Raw genomic sequence first — 17322 nt, 5'->3', positions numbered from 1 at the left:
CTGCTGAGGGGAGCAGCGGGCGGGTCAGGAGAGGTCTGGCACGCCATGTGGTCTCCTCCAGGACAGGCGGGAATCGAACTCATGCGGAAGGAGGTCCAGATTCTCAGTACTGTGCTTCAACCCGCTGCGCCACCAGGGAGGGCCTTTAGCGGCCTTCTTTTCAGAGAAAGTGGCTCTTTCCTCTAGCTCATGTACCCACTGCCAAAGCACCCATAGTCCCCTTGTTCTCCTTCCCGCTTTATTCGCACCCTCACCTCCCTCCACCTCTGGAGTCCTCAGTACTATATGTAGGCTTCAGGGGTTAATTTTTAAATTATGCTTTACCCGAGCCTTTGTTTTCTCTATATTTCACATATAAATTATACCATCTGGTATTTGTTTTTCTTCTTTCTTAGTTTGTGCAACATAACCCTTTCCACCTCCACCCCTGTGGCACAAATGGCATGAGTTTATCATTTTGATCACTGGGTGGTATTTCCTTGTGTGTATATGCTATATTTTCTGATGCACTGATCTGTTTTGGGGCACTTTGTTTCTATAGGTTCGCTGTTGTGAATTGTGCTGCAATGCTCATGGGAGTGTAAGTTTCCCTTTGAATTAGTGTTTTTGTATTCATTGGAAACCCAGGAGTGGAGTTTCTTCTGCATAGTGAGAGAAGTTGTAGCTAAAATTAAGACAATCTACTGAGGGAGGGAACTATTTTCAAACCATATTTATGATAAAAGGCTGATATCAAAGATCACGAAGTCATACAACTCAACAAAAAGACAATAGAAGGATAATTAAAAGATGGCAGAAGAGCTAAGTGGGCATTTTTCCAGAGAAGACTTGCAGATAGCCAAAAGGAACATGAAAATTTGTTCATCATCACTTATCATCATGGATAAGAAATCAAAATCTCAATGAGTTGCCACCTCACTCCTGTAAGGCCCATTTGAAAAGACCAGAAAAATAAATTCTGGTGACAAGTTTGTGGTGAAAATGGAGTCCTCTTACACTGTTGGTGGGAATGTTGACTGGGTCAACCCCAGTGAAAAACACTATGAAAATGTCTCAAAAGATTAAAAATGGATTTGTCATACAGAGTCACTAGTCTTCCTACTATATTGAAATTTCATCATTTTTTTTCTTTCATGAAAACTTTACTTCCTTAAACACCATTATCACATTCACTTTCTAATTCTTTGTTTTGCATATCTGATGACCTTTCATCTCTGTCCTTGTTTTCTTTCACTTTCTGCAGTGATTTTCACTGTTAGTCATAATGAGCGAAAATCTAGTTTATTGATCATCATATTCCACACTTTCCCTCTGTTGGAGTTAGCATAGCAATGCTCACTAAGTGGATAGTGCCTACATAAATAAAGTAGGCAAATTTGCATATTGAGTATTATAGTGATTAAGAATGCAGAAAATGGGCCCTGCTGACTGCTAGTTACAGATCCTTGGAAAAGTGGATCATTATTTCTCTCCTTCAATGTAGTCTGTTAAATGGGGATAATAGTGCCTAATTTACAGAGTGGTTATGAAAACAAAATATGATCATCTATATATAGCCATTAACACACTTAGCATATGGTAGATATTTTAAATGTTTCCATTGTAAAAAATCAAACTCAACTTCTTTCTCTACTTCTTCATTTTGATGTATTATTTCTCTACCCACCATATATCTTTACACAACGTATCTTTGATTTCTATAGTTTCTTTATAAGGGAAGCAAGCAAAAATTCCCCTCTTTCCCTGAGCTGGCCCCTGAGACTCCATGGATTTCTGAGGGATACTAGAACAGAGTGATGAAGAGTGAACATAAACTCAGAGGGATGTAGATTTTGAGCCCTGGCTCCTCTCTTTCTAAAACTGCTGTTTGGTGTGTCAAAGGGGATCATCTTAACCCCTCCCCCAAAGAGACACCATCACATGTACTGAGCTTTAAGTGAGGTAATTTATGGGAATGCTAATTAATACAGCTGGTAGTTTATTAAAAATAAATATTAACACTTTCCATTTTTCCAAAATATTCATAATTCATGTTATATAATTGAATTCTGAATTACCTAATGCTGTCAACTGTTCTATTTGTTAGCATTTAGAAACCAACTACTTTGTACTACTTTGTAAATTTTTCTAAAACAAAGTGCTTCATAGGTCCTCTGGAACTTTAAGATAATTAATATCTTTAATATTAGTACTAGAAGATGCTTAATTGATAAATGACTACATATTATGTTATGTTTTAAACTAAATATAAGTTGTACAAAATAGAAAGTAATAGGTACTTTAAGCAATTATGTAAAATTCTCTTTAGACTCCTAACTTTTTTTTAAGTAGGACCTTGCTGTTTCTGGACTTCAGTCTTAACTTCTTAGCAAATGGATGAGTTTTTTTGGAACACTCACTGTTTTTACTTACACTAACTAATGATTGCTAAATTATTTTAAAATAGCAGGTTCTCATATGCATAGTAACCATCCTGATGCTGCTGCTGATAGTAATGGTGATGTGTGTAAAGGAGGCTGTTTGTATTCATTGGTATGTGCTGTGCTGTTGCAGACATTTCTCTGGGAGCTATCTCTTTTCTGATATATGCAGTTCATTTACTCTTTACTTTCAGTCCTAAATTTTAGTAATTGCAAAACATCTAAGGAGCATGGGGTGATAAAAACCAGTCGAATGTGTTTTTAGAGTATCTTTGTGTTAGTAATTTTTTGGAAAAATTACTACTAACCTCTTGTTATTAAAAAATCTGTGATTTGCAATTTAATTTGAAAAATACACTTAGAACTTGAACACTTATGGTATACAATTAGTTTTTTTTTTTTTTCAATTCCAGAACAAGTTAAGCTGGGTGAAATACTAACTGATATTGAAACAGTGAGTAAAAAAATGGAGAAAGGAAAGTACCACCACCCTTTGAAGCCCAGGTAATGTGTAAATAGTTAACCTGAAAATATATACTTCTGCTTTGCCAATATTCCCTGACCAATTGTTAATGGGTTCTCAAGTCTATTAACACCCCATGCACAAGGCTAATTTATCCTTCTGTTTGAGCCCCTCAAAGCATATCAATTATCGAAATTTTAGTTTTCAGTTCAATTAACTTTTGAACTGGAGGATGTCTGAGTAGTTAAGGAAACCATCTGGGTTTTACAGTGCATAAGCTCAATCCAATTTGTGGCTTTCTTGAGAAAAATGCCATATTTTATGATAATATTATATAAGTTTGGAATTTTAACAACTCATCTGCAGCAATTATGGAGCAGAGTTAAGTTGTATTTTTTCTTTTTTAATTCAATAATTTAAACTTTAGTCTTTTGCTAGCAGAAGGTGAGGCTGATCTCACAGAGCCTAGTTTTAAGGCAGGGATTTGAGCTTTGCATATTCTTTCCAAAGATGTTGTGAGATGGGTCAGTTACTATCCTGAATTATTGCAATTTTTAGCATCACCATCTTCTATAAACCTTTATAATTGTGTTTAAAATTATTGGTCCCAACGCTATAGCTAGACCCTTTAAAGGCCCTTCAGCACATTGTATAGCAACATTTATACTTGGAGAATATAAATACTGCTTTGTTAAGATGAGATTTTCAGTGGCCTGTTTTATGTTAATTCATTATATAACATGGTCAGAAATTTGAGGTAATTCACATTTAAAAATAATAGAAATTGAGAAAGTCTTGCCATAGATACAAAGAAAGATAAAAGGAAAGTCGTAAGTCTTTCACAATTTTTCTTGTGATCTGAGCTCAGCAGGACAAGATTCACCCTTGCAAGTAGCCAGTTTCTTGGCTTAAATATAATATGTTATTCAAGTCTGGAAGAGTGGAGTATGTTTACAGCTTCACTGCTGAGTTGTTGTTGTTTTTTCCATCAGTGATGATATTCATTCCAATGGAAAAAAGTGATTGTATTGGGAATTTACCAGTTTAAAAATTTCCTTTCTGCCTTTACTTAATTTAGCCCAAGACCCAGGTTGGCCAAATTGAATGATAGATGTTGAGAGAGTAGTTGCTAAACAAATTTAGCTAAGTAGTTTAGAATTTCCAGTAAACTTTTAATAACTAGAAAAGATAACTGAACTCATTTCAAAACTTAATCATCTTCAGTATATTTAGATGGAGCCCATAATTCTAGGAAGGATAATAATGACTTAGGGACAAAGTGGAGCACTCATTAAAAATAAATCCAATCAGGTATAATCTCTTAAAGTTTGCCTTTCTTAGTAGAGTTGAATATTCCCAAAGAATTGCTTTTTTCTGCATCTGGTGGAAGATAAAGGTCTCTTGGCACTCTAACTTCCCATTTTTAATGAAAACATGTCCAGCTTAATGAGGAAGATCAACACCCTTTGAAATTCAGAGCAAATGCATGCACTTCCAGTGATAGGCAGGGCACATAAAGCCTGAACTTCAATCCACCTGGGCGGCCTTTTCTTTATTTATAGCGAGCTTGTGGCAGTGACTTGTTTCCTTCCTGAGCAGTTAGCTTCATTTCATTAATGTTAAAAGTGTGATGGGATGTGGAGGAAAGACAAATATGTGTTTAGGGACCTGTGACTCAGGCTTTTAGAAAATCTGTGCTTAACTAGACAAATAAAATGTCACTAGACTAAAGCTTCTGTTGAGATCTATTTCATCATGAAGATAAGGACATTTAGCAATGAGAATATAAGCAACAGAAAGAAAAATAGAATAAATCAAAAATCAAGTAAGGGATTACAAACTATGCAGGCACGAACTCTAGGATGAATTGGCATAAATTGCTTAACTTTTGGTGAGACGCTTGGATGTCTTCTGTTCAAGACAAACAGAACCCTATGAGAGAAGTTCTATATAAAGAGAACCATTCACCATTCCCTGGAAGATGCCTTGAAGAATACTAATTTTCAGAGTGACACATAGTATTTGTAGGTAGATCATAAATACTGGTCTAACAAAGCAAATCTCCTTGATGAAGCATAAAGAAATATGATCGAATTTTTAAATGTATGATTTCTTCTTTTCCCCCAATTTCTCTGTTTGGCTTGCAGAGGGAAAACAAAATCGAATACTTCTGCATTTTCAAATTTAAGTTTAAAGAAGTGAAGTTCTTCATTGTACTCTTGAGTCCTAACTTCAAAGATTTATTATCACTCATTAACACACTTTTGTGACAATAATGATAAATGTGAGTGCACTCTAAATGTTAATTTTCCATCAAAGAAATGTATTTATTATTCACTTATTTATTAGCACTTTTAACTGATGATATTGGTACATTTAAAGGCATGGTGCTACATTTCTGTGTATGCATGTTCTAGTTTGGTCAAGTGAACCTGAACTACTTCCCCTAGTTTTATGCACAGTGGTAATTTTTGTGTTATATCACAAGTTGTATTTAGGCCATTCTGATCAATTTAATAATAGAATGAGGGTATTATTACATTTTTCTTGAAACAGCTCTGCCATTTACTTTAATATTTGTAAAACATTTTGCTAAAGTGGATGAATTGTAACTTACTTCTATCAGGATTTTTCATTAATAGGGAATCATTAAAAATTCTGTTAATGTTTCCAACTTAGACATTTAAATAATGCTTAACTATAGACCATATAGAGAAAAGCAAAGCAAGTTATGACTGATTACTATTTCTTGACTTTATTCCTGTGGCGTGCAAATAAATTCTGGAATGTCTTTTCTTTTCATTGGGGGAACATTGTCTTATCACTCTGTGTATAAATCACAACTACAGGATCACACCTTTCAACTGTTACTACACCACACTCACCCCTAAGGCACCTGTAGTTGTCTACCACAGTCACGTGAGGCCCTTCCATGGCCTGCTTCCGTCTTTCTCTTCCCCTGCTGGTAGTCTCAATTCTGCAGTAAAGCTTTTAGGATTTGTTATTGGCTTGATTCTGTCTGATCCTTTGCTTTCCCTATATTTCACATATATATGAAACTGTTCAAAATTTGGAAAAAATTAGCTGAAAAGGTCATGTACATATGTGTACACATAAACAAAAAAATATATGGAATATATTACTTATGCTAATTATGAAATGAAAAACAACCTAAAGGAGTAATAGAGAGCTTAGTTCTTGAGGTTCTACTGCCTGGATGAAAACTCTGATTCCACCTATTTTTTTTACTGAGATAATCTTAAATATATATATCTTTATCTCTAAACTTTAGAATTTATTAAATTATGAAATGGGTATAAATAACAGTAGATACCCAAAGGCTTGTGAGAAATAAATTCAGTAAGATGTGTAAGAGGCTCAGAGTATCTTCTGACCCAAATAAGCATCTAGGTGTTGTGATTATTGCTAGGAAATTATTGTGATGAATTAGGGGTAATTTCCAATCTTTTCCTTTTTCTTATTTACATTTTTAAAAGTTTCTCCATGGTTTCTGGTTTTTGATTCAGTTGGCTTGGCTGAAGTTCCTTGAGACATGACAAGAAAACACTACTTAAAATTACTTTCAAAACAGAAAAGACATAGATAAATACACTTGATCATTTTTCGAATTTTTGTTAGCATTTTTGCTTGGGAAGCACCTGTGCCCTGAGCCAACCAACTTTGGTATTGTTTGTTTTGTTTTTATTCAAGTATAAATGTTTATGTAGGACCTACTAGGTACTATTATTCCTTAGAGGACTGAGCACACAATAATTGTGCTCTACGTTGATAGGAAATACGTGCTGTGATTAGCAGCCAAGCCTATTTTACAAGCCTTGAAAGTTTGTGTTACAAAATAGAGGCTACTTAATCATTCAAAGTTCTAACTTTATGTTTTTCAAACAGAATTTTGGACTCACATTTCTTGCCCAGTTTGCAATCCATCAAGATCTCTCCCACGCGACTTCTGAAGGGGAAGGGTGAGTACCATTGCGTATATTAGTAGCAACATAGTGCTTCTTAATATTTTTCATTAAAATCAAACATTTAGGATTGAATAGTCCTTTCTCTTTCCTTTCACTTCAAATACTGTGCCAAAAAAAAAAAAAAAAGGATTTCAGAAACAACTACTAATAATTTTCATTTTTAATTTGCATTTGAGACATTGATTTTTAAAATGTGTGTGACTATTGAAGGTTTTGGGAAATGTTAAGAATAAATCCTTGTAATTTAGAAAGTTTCTTTATTGTTTATTTTGTTTTGAAAAATACGTAATTCTTCAAAAGAAATATAGACGATTCTTTAAATTCCCTTACGTGTGAATGAGAAACTCTTTGGAGCTTGGTTGAGTACTTGAAGACCTAGAGGGCTATTGATTCAAAGAAACTATTTCGTTGTTCTCCCTCTTTCTAACTTGTTACTCATTTTCTTGAGCTTCAGGCTGTCATTAAGAGAACTCTTTTTTTTTTTTTTTTGTGGAGAAAGTGATTGATTTTAGAAGAAATTTTTGAAAACTCCTTCTTGGGTTCTTAAAGGATTCTCGCATAAAAGTTCCTTTATTCAACTACAATTTTATCAGCATTATTTGCTTAGATTATATTAGAAGAATTTAAGCATTAAGTGGAGGCTCATGAAACAGACTATTAATAATCTAACCTGTATTCACCTAAATTATTAATATTTGTGTATATGGCAGTAGAATCTTAAGAATGTGCAGTAAGCCTGTTATATTGTTCCATATTTAAATTTCTTTAAGGCTTGGTCAGATAATTTGAGGGTGAAGGATAATGGAATAATTTGTGGATCTCAGTTGAATTTAGATGGCATGTGTGTGTGAAGAAGCAGATACTGCCAACAGTTTGTCAATGTTGTAGAGTCCAATGGGCAGACAGTTTTAATAGCTAATATTCTTGATACTCATTTTGTTTTCAACCAAACCACTCTTTAATCATTGCAACATTAGGTTTGTGGTCAGTACTTTATTTTATATAAGTCAGTAGTAAAATGTGAAAAATACTGATTTTTTTTTTTTTTGGAGTAAAGTGTGGTCCTGACTTTGTGTCTTGGGTGAGGAATATTGAACCCATTTTTTTAGAGCTTATTAATTTTTAGTTTACTTTAAGGCCACAGGCTAAAAATTTGCACAACAAAGCTTTCCCCACATCAGTCTTATAAATGTATAGTAAGTTATAGCTTTGCTGAATGTTGACACGACTGCTGAGGTATATTTGATAGCAAAATCCAGCTTAAACTGTGGGAGAATGTAGGTTTTATAATTTTCTCGAGGGCAAACAGTAACATATTAGACTGTGAAATTAAAATTGCTTACTTTTTTTTAGAATAAATAAAATATTATTTAAGAAAAAAGGGATGGAAATTAGAACATGGAGATTAGGACAGAGTAATGATTTCTACCCATTTGACTAAAATACATTTTGCTATATGTACTATACATAATATGTAATATTACACTATATTACCTTATGCTATATTGTATTGTATTATGTATGAAAGTATGAATCCTACATTGTTTGGAGCCTTGTCTTTTTAAGAAATATAGGCCCATGACTAAAACTGAAGACATTGGCATTATTCTAGTTAATTGTAATGAACTGTGGCTCTGAGATTTCCCTTTTTTTTTATTGAAGTAATACTTATTTACCAGTTTCAGGGGTACATTTTTTCACCCTAACAACTGTATATTTTACATCACATACAACACTGAGTGTCCTGTCATCACCCATCACGTTATTCTCGCCTCACTCTCCTCTGATACCCATCATACTGTTGTCAGTCTGAGGGGTTTTGTCTTGTTTTACTGCTTTTTTTTTTCTTCATAATCCACACATAAGTGAAATCATTCTATAATTTTCTTTCAAGTATTTAACCTAGCATAACTCTCTTGAGGTCTATCCATGCTTTTGCAGGTGGTTAGAGTTTGCCTTTTTTGTGACTGAGTAATATAACATGAGTGATATATGCCAACATCTTAATCCTTTTATCCATCCCTGAGTCTTGGCTACTATAGTGTTGTAGTAAATAAAGGGGTGATATTTCCCTTTTAGTTAGTGTTTTTGCATTTTCTGAATAAATATCAAGAAGTGGAATTGCTGCCTGATATGGAATATCTATTTTTAGTATTTTGAGGAAGTACCATACTGTTTTCCAAAGTGGCTGCATCAATTATATTCCCACCTATAGTGTATGAAAGGTTTCCTATTCTCTACATCCTCATCAGTTTTCATTATTTCTCGATTTTTTTTGGATAACAGTCATTCTAATTGGAGTAAGGTGAAATGTCATTGTGGTTTTCATTTGCATTTCCTTGATGATTGATGAGGTAGGACATCTTCCCTTTGTCTATTGGCCACCTATGTCTTCTTTGGTGAATCGCCTGTGTAAACTCACTGGCCATTTGTATTAAATCATATTCTGTGTTATGGTTGGTAAGTTGTATGCATTGTTTATGCTTCTTGGATATAGAACGCTTGTCAGATACATGGTTTGTATCTTTTCCCATTTATTAGGCTCTCTTTTCATTTTAGCAATGTTTATTTATTTTTTTATTCTGCTGGGCAGAAGCCTTTTATTTTGATATTTGTGACCTAGAACTCTCTAAAGTATTGCCCAGATCTCACCTGGAAGATCACTATTATTCAACCAGATTGCACTGTAGAGTCAACATTATTACTTTTTGTTGGATCCCTCAATGTTACAAGAGGTGTGGGGATCAAATTTTTGAAATTCCTCTGTAATTGCAATCATTTTCTTGTTATTTTTTTTAGTTCATAAATTAAAATATCACTCACATGCTAAAGCACGAATGTATTTCTCAATCTGTTTTTTTCAAAACCAAACTCCAGCCAAAGTTAGTTTCTTAGTAAATAGTTCCATCTAGACTTCTTTTTTTTTTAAATATTTATTTATTTATGTATGTAAGAACTGGGGTATAGGCCAGAGATGTGGGGTATGTGTGTGAGAGGATTCACCAGAAACAGAGTGGGGAACATAAGAGGAAGATGTAATGAAATACACTGCTGATGGGAGCATTGGGTGAGAGAGGCGAGATCTGCTGAGCCATGTGGGTCAGCTCTCTGGCTGGGGCCTGAACTCATTCTGCAGTGGCTGCAGATAGCTTCGTAGTGCTGCAGTTGAACTCATTGCACCACTAGAAAGGCGGGCGGAGATCTAGATTTCCATTAGGCACTTCAAACCTGGTGCATGGAACTCACACAAATTGTACAGATTCTTATTTTACCTGCAAAGTTCTTTCCCTTAGCGGTCACTGGCTTCAGTCCTTCACTTTCAAGCTTTGGTCAAACTGCTCTTTACCACTGAGACCATGTCCACTGACTTGTCATATTAACAACATACAACTGAGCCCATCTGCCGCTCCTGCTTTATTCGCTCTCTAACACTTAAGACTACTGGGCATTGACTATTTTACTCACTTTGCTTTGTCTGCCTCCTTTTGTGGTAATATAATCTCTGTGAAGGCAGATAGTCTTCACTTATTTATTCACTGCTAAGTCCCTTGGGTCCAGAGCAATGCCTGGCACATAGATAGGTAGGGCTCACTATATTTTGTTAGATGAATGAAGATTTTGCTATTTTGTTTTTTAATAGACCAGTGCCAGTTTTCATATTTATGTTTTCTAATCAATGAGGAAAATCTTCTAATTTATTAGGATAAATATTTTTACCCATGAAACTCAAATTTTCTGTTTATTATTTTGAATAAAAAATATAGCTGAAAAAAATGTAGCTATGTGTATCTTTGAGAATATACTGAAACACTGTGCAAGAAAGGACTTTTGGTCACCAAACACATAAAATGGTAGCTAACAATTAAAAGATAAATTTTAGAACATGGCTGACCTGGATGAAAGCATCTGTCTTCCTTCTATATCTATCTACCATCTATCTATCTCGACCAACCTAACTACTTATCTATCTGTATTTTAAGAAGTATTCCATGAATTTTATTTTTAAAGAGTATAAATATGGAACATGTGACAGTGTCTCATAGTAGAGCCTGCATTTATGAATTTCAGTTTTTTCTCTATACCCTTTTCTTAGAATGCAAATTCAGTGGACCTTTCTCCTTACACATCATGAGGCCCCTACCTCTGTAATCCACATCTAAACTTCCTAACTCCCAAAGACCCAATCAAAAATACTGTCATATCGAGGGCTAGGGCATGACATCTGGATTTAGGGAGCTCACAGTTCTTTCCTGTGCACTTAGTGTCAAAGAAGGAAAAATGAGAATCCTTCTTCCTACCTTCTGAAACATTATTTGAAGACAGCTGAAGGAAGAAGGAAGAATCTCAGCCCAGCTGAGAAACAAAAAAGTTTATTTAAAAACAAAGTAAGGGCCCTCCCTGGTGGTGCAGTGAGCAAGGACTCAGCACTGCAAGTTGGCTGCAGCCCCTTCAGTGAGAGTTCAATCCCTGCCCCAGAGGTGACCCACATTGCGCGGCCGCTGCTCCCCTCAGCAATGTGCTTCGACGATCTGCCTGTCCTGCTCCCCACTCTGTGTCTGGTGAGTCCTCTCACCGCCCCTGCACCTCTGGCCTGTACCCCAGTTCTGTATGCATAAATAAATAAATCTTTAAAAGTAAAATATAAGCATTTTTAATAGATTTAGTTTTATGCAGGTCTTATATCACAATAGGTAGAGCGATGGTAGTGGGTGCCTGCGTACACTGAGACTGTCACTTCATGCCCTTTTAATTCCATAGCCATCTCACTCCAAAAACTCTACTGTAATCCTCAAATAGCCTCCCAGAAACATTTCTCTTTTGTTGTTAATCATATCAGTTATTAATATATGTAAAGGTGATTCTAAATTTATTTGAACAGTTGAAATTTATGATACTTAAAATATATACATTTTGTTGCTTCTTTTCCACAATGGCAAATTACAATAACTAACCCAAATGTTAATTGATAGCTAGATATTTAGAAAAAAAATTATGTAATACATTTGTTCTTAATATAATATTAGAATAATTTTTATTGCACTTTTCTGGTCATAAGTTTCTTTTTATATGTTGTCTTCTTTGATTCTTAGGGATTTTCACTCACAGCTAGTGTAGTTTTCCCCATCTCTCAGAGAAACAAATGAGAAAGAAGTCACCAGACGCTTGCCATTCATTCATCTGCCAAGTGTCAAGAGTTTCTTTCTCAGTTCTTTGTTCCATTTTATAGTACTGCTTTGTGTATGTTCATGTTGTGTTTTTATTTACCACTGCTTTTTTCTTTGAACTATAAAATTGTGAAATTTTAAGGCAAAACAATGATTCAGTGTAGGATGGGCTTATAAAATGAGTATTTTTTGATTTGCACAATATTATGTACCAAAGGGTAGCGTGAAGTTATACGATTTTTGAGTTTTGGGGTATATGATTACATATACCCTAATTTTGTGCTTCTTAGTATTGTATATAATTTTTAGAATTACACTTTCAATCAGTCTTGCAAGTCTACAGTAATGTTAGTATGCCTTATACATTTTTGAGTGTTAACCTGCATGTTGAATTATAAATTACTTTGCATCACTCTTTCTGTATATGACAATACATTAGGAAAGGTAGCTTTCTTGTGTGATTCCCTACTGCTCATGTTAATAGATGTTTCATAAAAACTGAAGTGTTTTATTGTCTGAAAACATAGCTTGCCTCATCTTCTTTGGGAAAATGAAAAAAATATTTCTAATGTACCAAATTGTAAGCAATCAAATTTTTTCATGCTGAGAGAAATGTATGCTATGATATTAAAAGTGTTCAGCGTGTCTCTAAGAGATACTGGAGGGATGTACAAAATGCAGTTTCCAATCCATGATAAGAGTAACTATGTCTTGAATTCAGGCATCTTCCTGCTTATTATGTATTGTGTCAGGGAAATGAAAGCCATCAGTGTTCAGCCAAGTTTAGTTAAGCTAAGTTCTGAAATTTCAAAAGATATATACAGGCAATGAATATTGATGGTGGCGGGAAGGTATATTCCACAGTAGATTATAGATTTGTCTTATTTGAAATTACCTTGAAATGCCAACATTATAAAATTACTGGTAGGTAATTCATTTGTCTATAGGTTGAGAGAACATCTTTTGGTCCATGATATATAATATAAATAATGTGTGAAACCTAATCATTTAAGTTTGTCTAGTGCTCACATTGCAAAAGTTAAGAGAACAGGTGAAATAGATTTTTAACATAATTTAAAAGTAACCTAACATGTCACAAGATTTATCATTTCAATATGTAATCAATATGAATATGAATAGTAACATACTTCACATATGTTTTGCCCTTACTAAATCTTTTAAATCTGGATGTCAGCTTAAGGTATAAGACATCCCAGTTCTTACTCATCACCTTTCAAGTGCTCATCACTGCTGCCAGTTATCATACTGACAGGCAGCCTTCGATTCAGGGCGCGGTTGCAGTGTGCTCACTTCTTCTGTGCTAATGCTTGGCATGTAGTAAATGACAGCGAATGTTTAAAGAGGGGAAAGTGGAAATAAAAAGCCACAGGAAATTTGTAGTCACAGCTACATAGCAACTTACTAGCTGTAAGACTTTGGTTCGGAGATTTATGCTTACTAACCTCGTTGTTCTTTTGTAGAAGATACTTGTATCTGCTTTTCAGAATTATGAAGTAAATGATCACAATGAAGGTAGAAAACCACAGGGTTTTCTCCCACTCACTTCCTTTCTGAAATATGAAGCAAATCATATATTAGATGATTTACACTATTTTTATTCAATTTTATTAGACCTTGTAAATTGTCCCATCAAATACACTACATTTTTTCCAGTTATGAGTGAAAGGAAGGAACTAGATTCAGGGAGTAGGAACTTTATAGCTTCAAGATGGTAGCCAAGGATAGTAAGTTAAGGTGGTTAAACGAGCAGTAAAATTAATTTCTGAAGATCTTAACTGTAAGCAATTAAAGCAGCCTTTAACACTTAGGTCCACATTCAGGTATGTAAACATTTTGGTAAATAAATTTTAGTCTGACAGTCAATTTAAAACATAATAGCCCAGCTACTTCAAATCTGACTTCTGTCCATGGCCCGGGTACTTGGAGAAGAAATTAGAAGTATGAGCTGTTCTTTGCTTTTCTACATGCACAATCTGATATGCTTGTAGGAATTTGTGGAAAACACAGATGAGGTCAGCACCTGGTGGTTATGTGGTCCCCTCCTCATTTCTTCCCAATGCAAATACTCTTTAAATGATTAACCGACCTGGTTTAGTTTTGTGATAACAATTTCCACATTTGTTTTTCTCTCTAGTTGTACCACCCAGAATATGGGTGAATTATTTAATGCCATTTAAAAATTGTATATAAATAAATTTGCACTACATGTATTTTCTGTGTCCTTACTATTTTTGTTCAGATTTGGCTATGTAATTTATCATGCTACTGCATACTGCTGCAGCTTGATCGAGGTCACTACTGAGAAATACGCCGCAGTAGGAAAACAGTATGAAGTATTTAGCCTATTCTCGATGTGCATGGGGGTTGTTTCATTTTCTCACTGTTACACATGGTGTGGGCCATATGGAGGTACATGCGTCGGGTTTCTCTGGGGTGTGTACCAAGAAGAGAATTTTCTGGATTCTGGGTTATACATGCCTTCAACTTCTGAGCAATGCCAAACTGTACTCAGGTGGAAGCTGGTTCACATTCACACCTGCAGTGGTAATTACACATTCTCATTGTTTTACATGCTCTTGGCTCTGGAATTGTGAAACTCATGTATGTGTGCAAGTCAGTTTGGATTTAGTGTCTAATGTTTGTTTTTTTTTTTAATTTAACTTCCATTTCTCTGATAGGTAATGATAGCTCAAGCACTTTGTATGCTTAATCATTTGAATTTCCTCTTTTAAAAACCATAGTCCTTTTTATTTTCTTTTTGGGTTGTCTCCTTTTTCTTGTTGAGTTGTAAGAATTCTTCAAAAAATTTTATGAGCTACAATTTTGTCAGTGAAGCAGTGAAAGAAATTTCTCTGGCTCTGTGGCTTGTCTTTTGTATGCTCCTTTATGGTGTATTTTGATTAATGAAAATTGATTCAGTCAGCACTACCTTTATGGCCACTTTTAAATTATGTTCTTTGTAAGATTTAAAAATTTTAGCTAGTAAAGGTCATCCATTATTGTCTTCTAAATTTTTAAGTTTTGTGTTTACATTTGGGTTTTTAAGCTAATTGGAATTGCTTTTGTGTAAGATGTGAGAGAAATATTCAGTTTCCTTTCTCCCCCATTCCTCACAGTGTTCTTGCCACTGAAACACTCAGTTCTCATAGGACCAGTTATTGAAAAGACCCAGTGCCCTTCGGGGTCACCTAGTCAAACACCGAATGTCCACAAAGAGCTTTTTCTGTGTGCACTTCTGTTTCATTTGTCTGTTTGTCTAGCCTCAGGAGTGTATCACATCTCCTAATTACTGTATATTTATAAAAAAATTATTGTCCACTTTTCTAGTTCTTTGTGACAGGAGCCAATTTCCATAGCAGTTAATGTTTCCTAAATGGAAGACATTTTCTGTGTATGTGTCACTCCCTCCTATAAAAAAGTAATGCAATTTGCATGTGTGTTTTTCTGCCTTCCCCTCAGTAAATTTTATTAGATGTTTAACTATGTTTTTTCTTTATGTTTATGCATTCAGAATAACTGTTTTTCATCATGTGATGCACTAATTTCAAATGGTACTTTCTCCCTTGACTATAAAATACGTTAAAATTACGCATTCACACAATTTGCTGACTTCCTTCATAAATTTTTGGTTTTGTTATTTATTTGTTGTGTCATACAGGCTATGATACAAATATTATGTCACACTAATTTTTCTTGAGTATTTTGTTGGTAATTCTTTGGTGGCTTTATGTTCTATAGATGTATTTTTCTTTATGCCTAGCTTTGCAGAGCTTTTATTTTGAATTCTAATAATGTTTCTGAGAGATGTTTTCGTGAACATCACACTGTGACAGGTTTCCTCCGATACAAAGTGTGTCCTTCAATTTGAAGATTCTAATCTTATTTTATGTTATTATTTCTTAACCTATGTCTTTAGTATATTTTTGTTCTGTTACTTTATTTGCCCATTTCCTATATCTATCATATTTATAATTCTTTTAAACTCTTTATTGAGTTTCCTATTGTCCACTTCTATCAAGCCTATATTCAGTATCTCTTAATAAGTCTTTATTTCTGCAAATGGTCTGTCTTTGCCCTTTGCTTCTTTCTTGATCTCTATTAGCTCAAAGTGCTTTTTTCTACTGTCTTACTATATCTTTCCTCAGCTTTATATCCCTTTTTTTGATTCCTTTATACATAAAATTCGCTTTTTAACTTCAAAAACATTCTTTGGAAATGCTTAGTAAAATATTTACATTGCTTTTGACAATATTTTTCATATTTTTTTCCTAGTGACATCATATTATCAGGAAATCTTACATTTTATAAAATGTCTTTTCCATTTTATTTGCTTTGGGACCTTTCCTACCTTTCTGTGAGAAGAAAAGCTTAATTGCAGTGATTACATTCCTTGCTTACACTCCAGAGCAGTGCATCTCACACTGTACTGTGTGTTACTCATGCAGTCTTAAATATATGTGCAGATGAGTCTGGTTTTAAAATGGGGGTTCTGACTCAGCAGATCTGGGTTAGGGCTGAAGTATCCGCATTTCTGCCAGGCTCCCAGACAATGAGATATTCTAGTGAATATCTTCACTTATTTCTTCACTAATACAGCTCTGGAGAAGCCCTGGCACATGTACCTTAGGATGAGCATACAAGAATGTTCAGCTGAAACCTATATAATGATATGTGTAACTCAGTGTAACTTCAACTGAAATGAATTAGCTCTGTCCACACTTTTCCTTATAAGTAATATCATGAACAATAAATAACCCATATCTTGTTGTTAGAGATTAGTTAAGACACAAAATGCTCATAGCAAATAATAACAACGGGAAACATTCATAAATAATCAGCATAAAACGAAGAATGAGTTGTGGTAATTACATCCAAGGGGAGAGAATATCACAGGAATGTGTATAATACATATATATTCAGCAACATGGTTGACTTTTATAAACAATGTTGAACAATAAGACAAAAGTATTTTGGTAGATCAAATTCAGAAAACAAAGTGAAGTATATTCTGTAGGTTTAGTACCATTGGCAAGTTAATTTAAAATGGAAGACATATGTTTATTAAAAAAAATCAGGAAATTAACTATAAAGCTCTTAGGGGTGGGAAAGCACTTTGACTAAGAAGGAAAAGTTTTAGGGTGGTGACTTATATACTGTCTCTTCTGTCTAGAACACTATTTGTTAAAAACAGCAGCACACAGTATTTTTATGTGCTGATATATCTGTATATGTTGTAATACTATATATATATATATATTTTTTTTTTT

The 17322-nt window shown here is 34.3% G+C and overlaps 1 protein-coding gene across 1 annotated transcript in view; it reads left to right on the top strand.

Annotated features, from left to right (window-relative positions):
• LOC101637853 overlaps nt 1–17322 on the top strand; it is a 198411-nt gene that overhangs the window by 28372 nt on the left and 152717 nt on the right. The window contains exons 4-6 of the mRNA XM_004685200.1: nt 2834–2924; nt 5733–5802; nt 6790–6863. Of these exons, the coding sequence (XP_004685257.1) occupies nt 2834–2924; nt 5733–5802; nt 6790–6863 (235 nt within the window). The remainder of the gene's footprint in view (nt 1–2833; nt 2925–5732; nt 5803–6789; nt 6864–17322) is intronic.

This window comes from Condylura cristata, unplaced genomic scaffold (genome assembly GCF_000260355.1).
Source record: "Condylura cristata isolate star-nosed mole 26May11 unplaced genomic scaffold, ConCri1.0 scaffold00018, whole genome shotgun sequence".
Taxonomy (NCBI): Eukaryota; Metazoa; Chordata; class Mammalia; order Eulipotyphla; family Talpidae; genus Condylura; species Condylura cristata.
The sequence above is the reverse complement of the archived record's forward strand: the minus strand, read 5'-3'. Positions and strand labels throughout refer to the sequence as shown.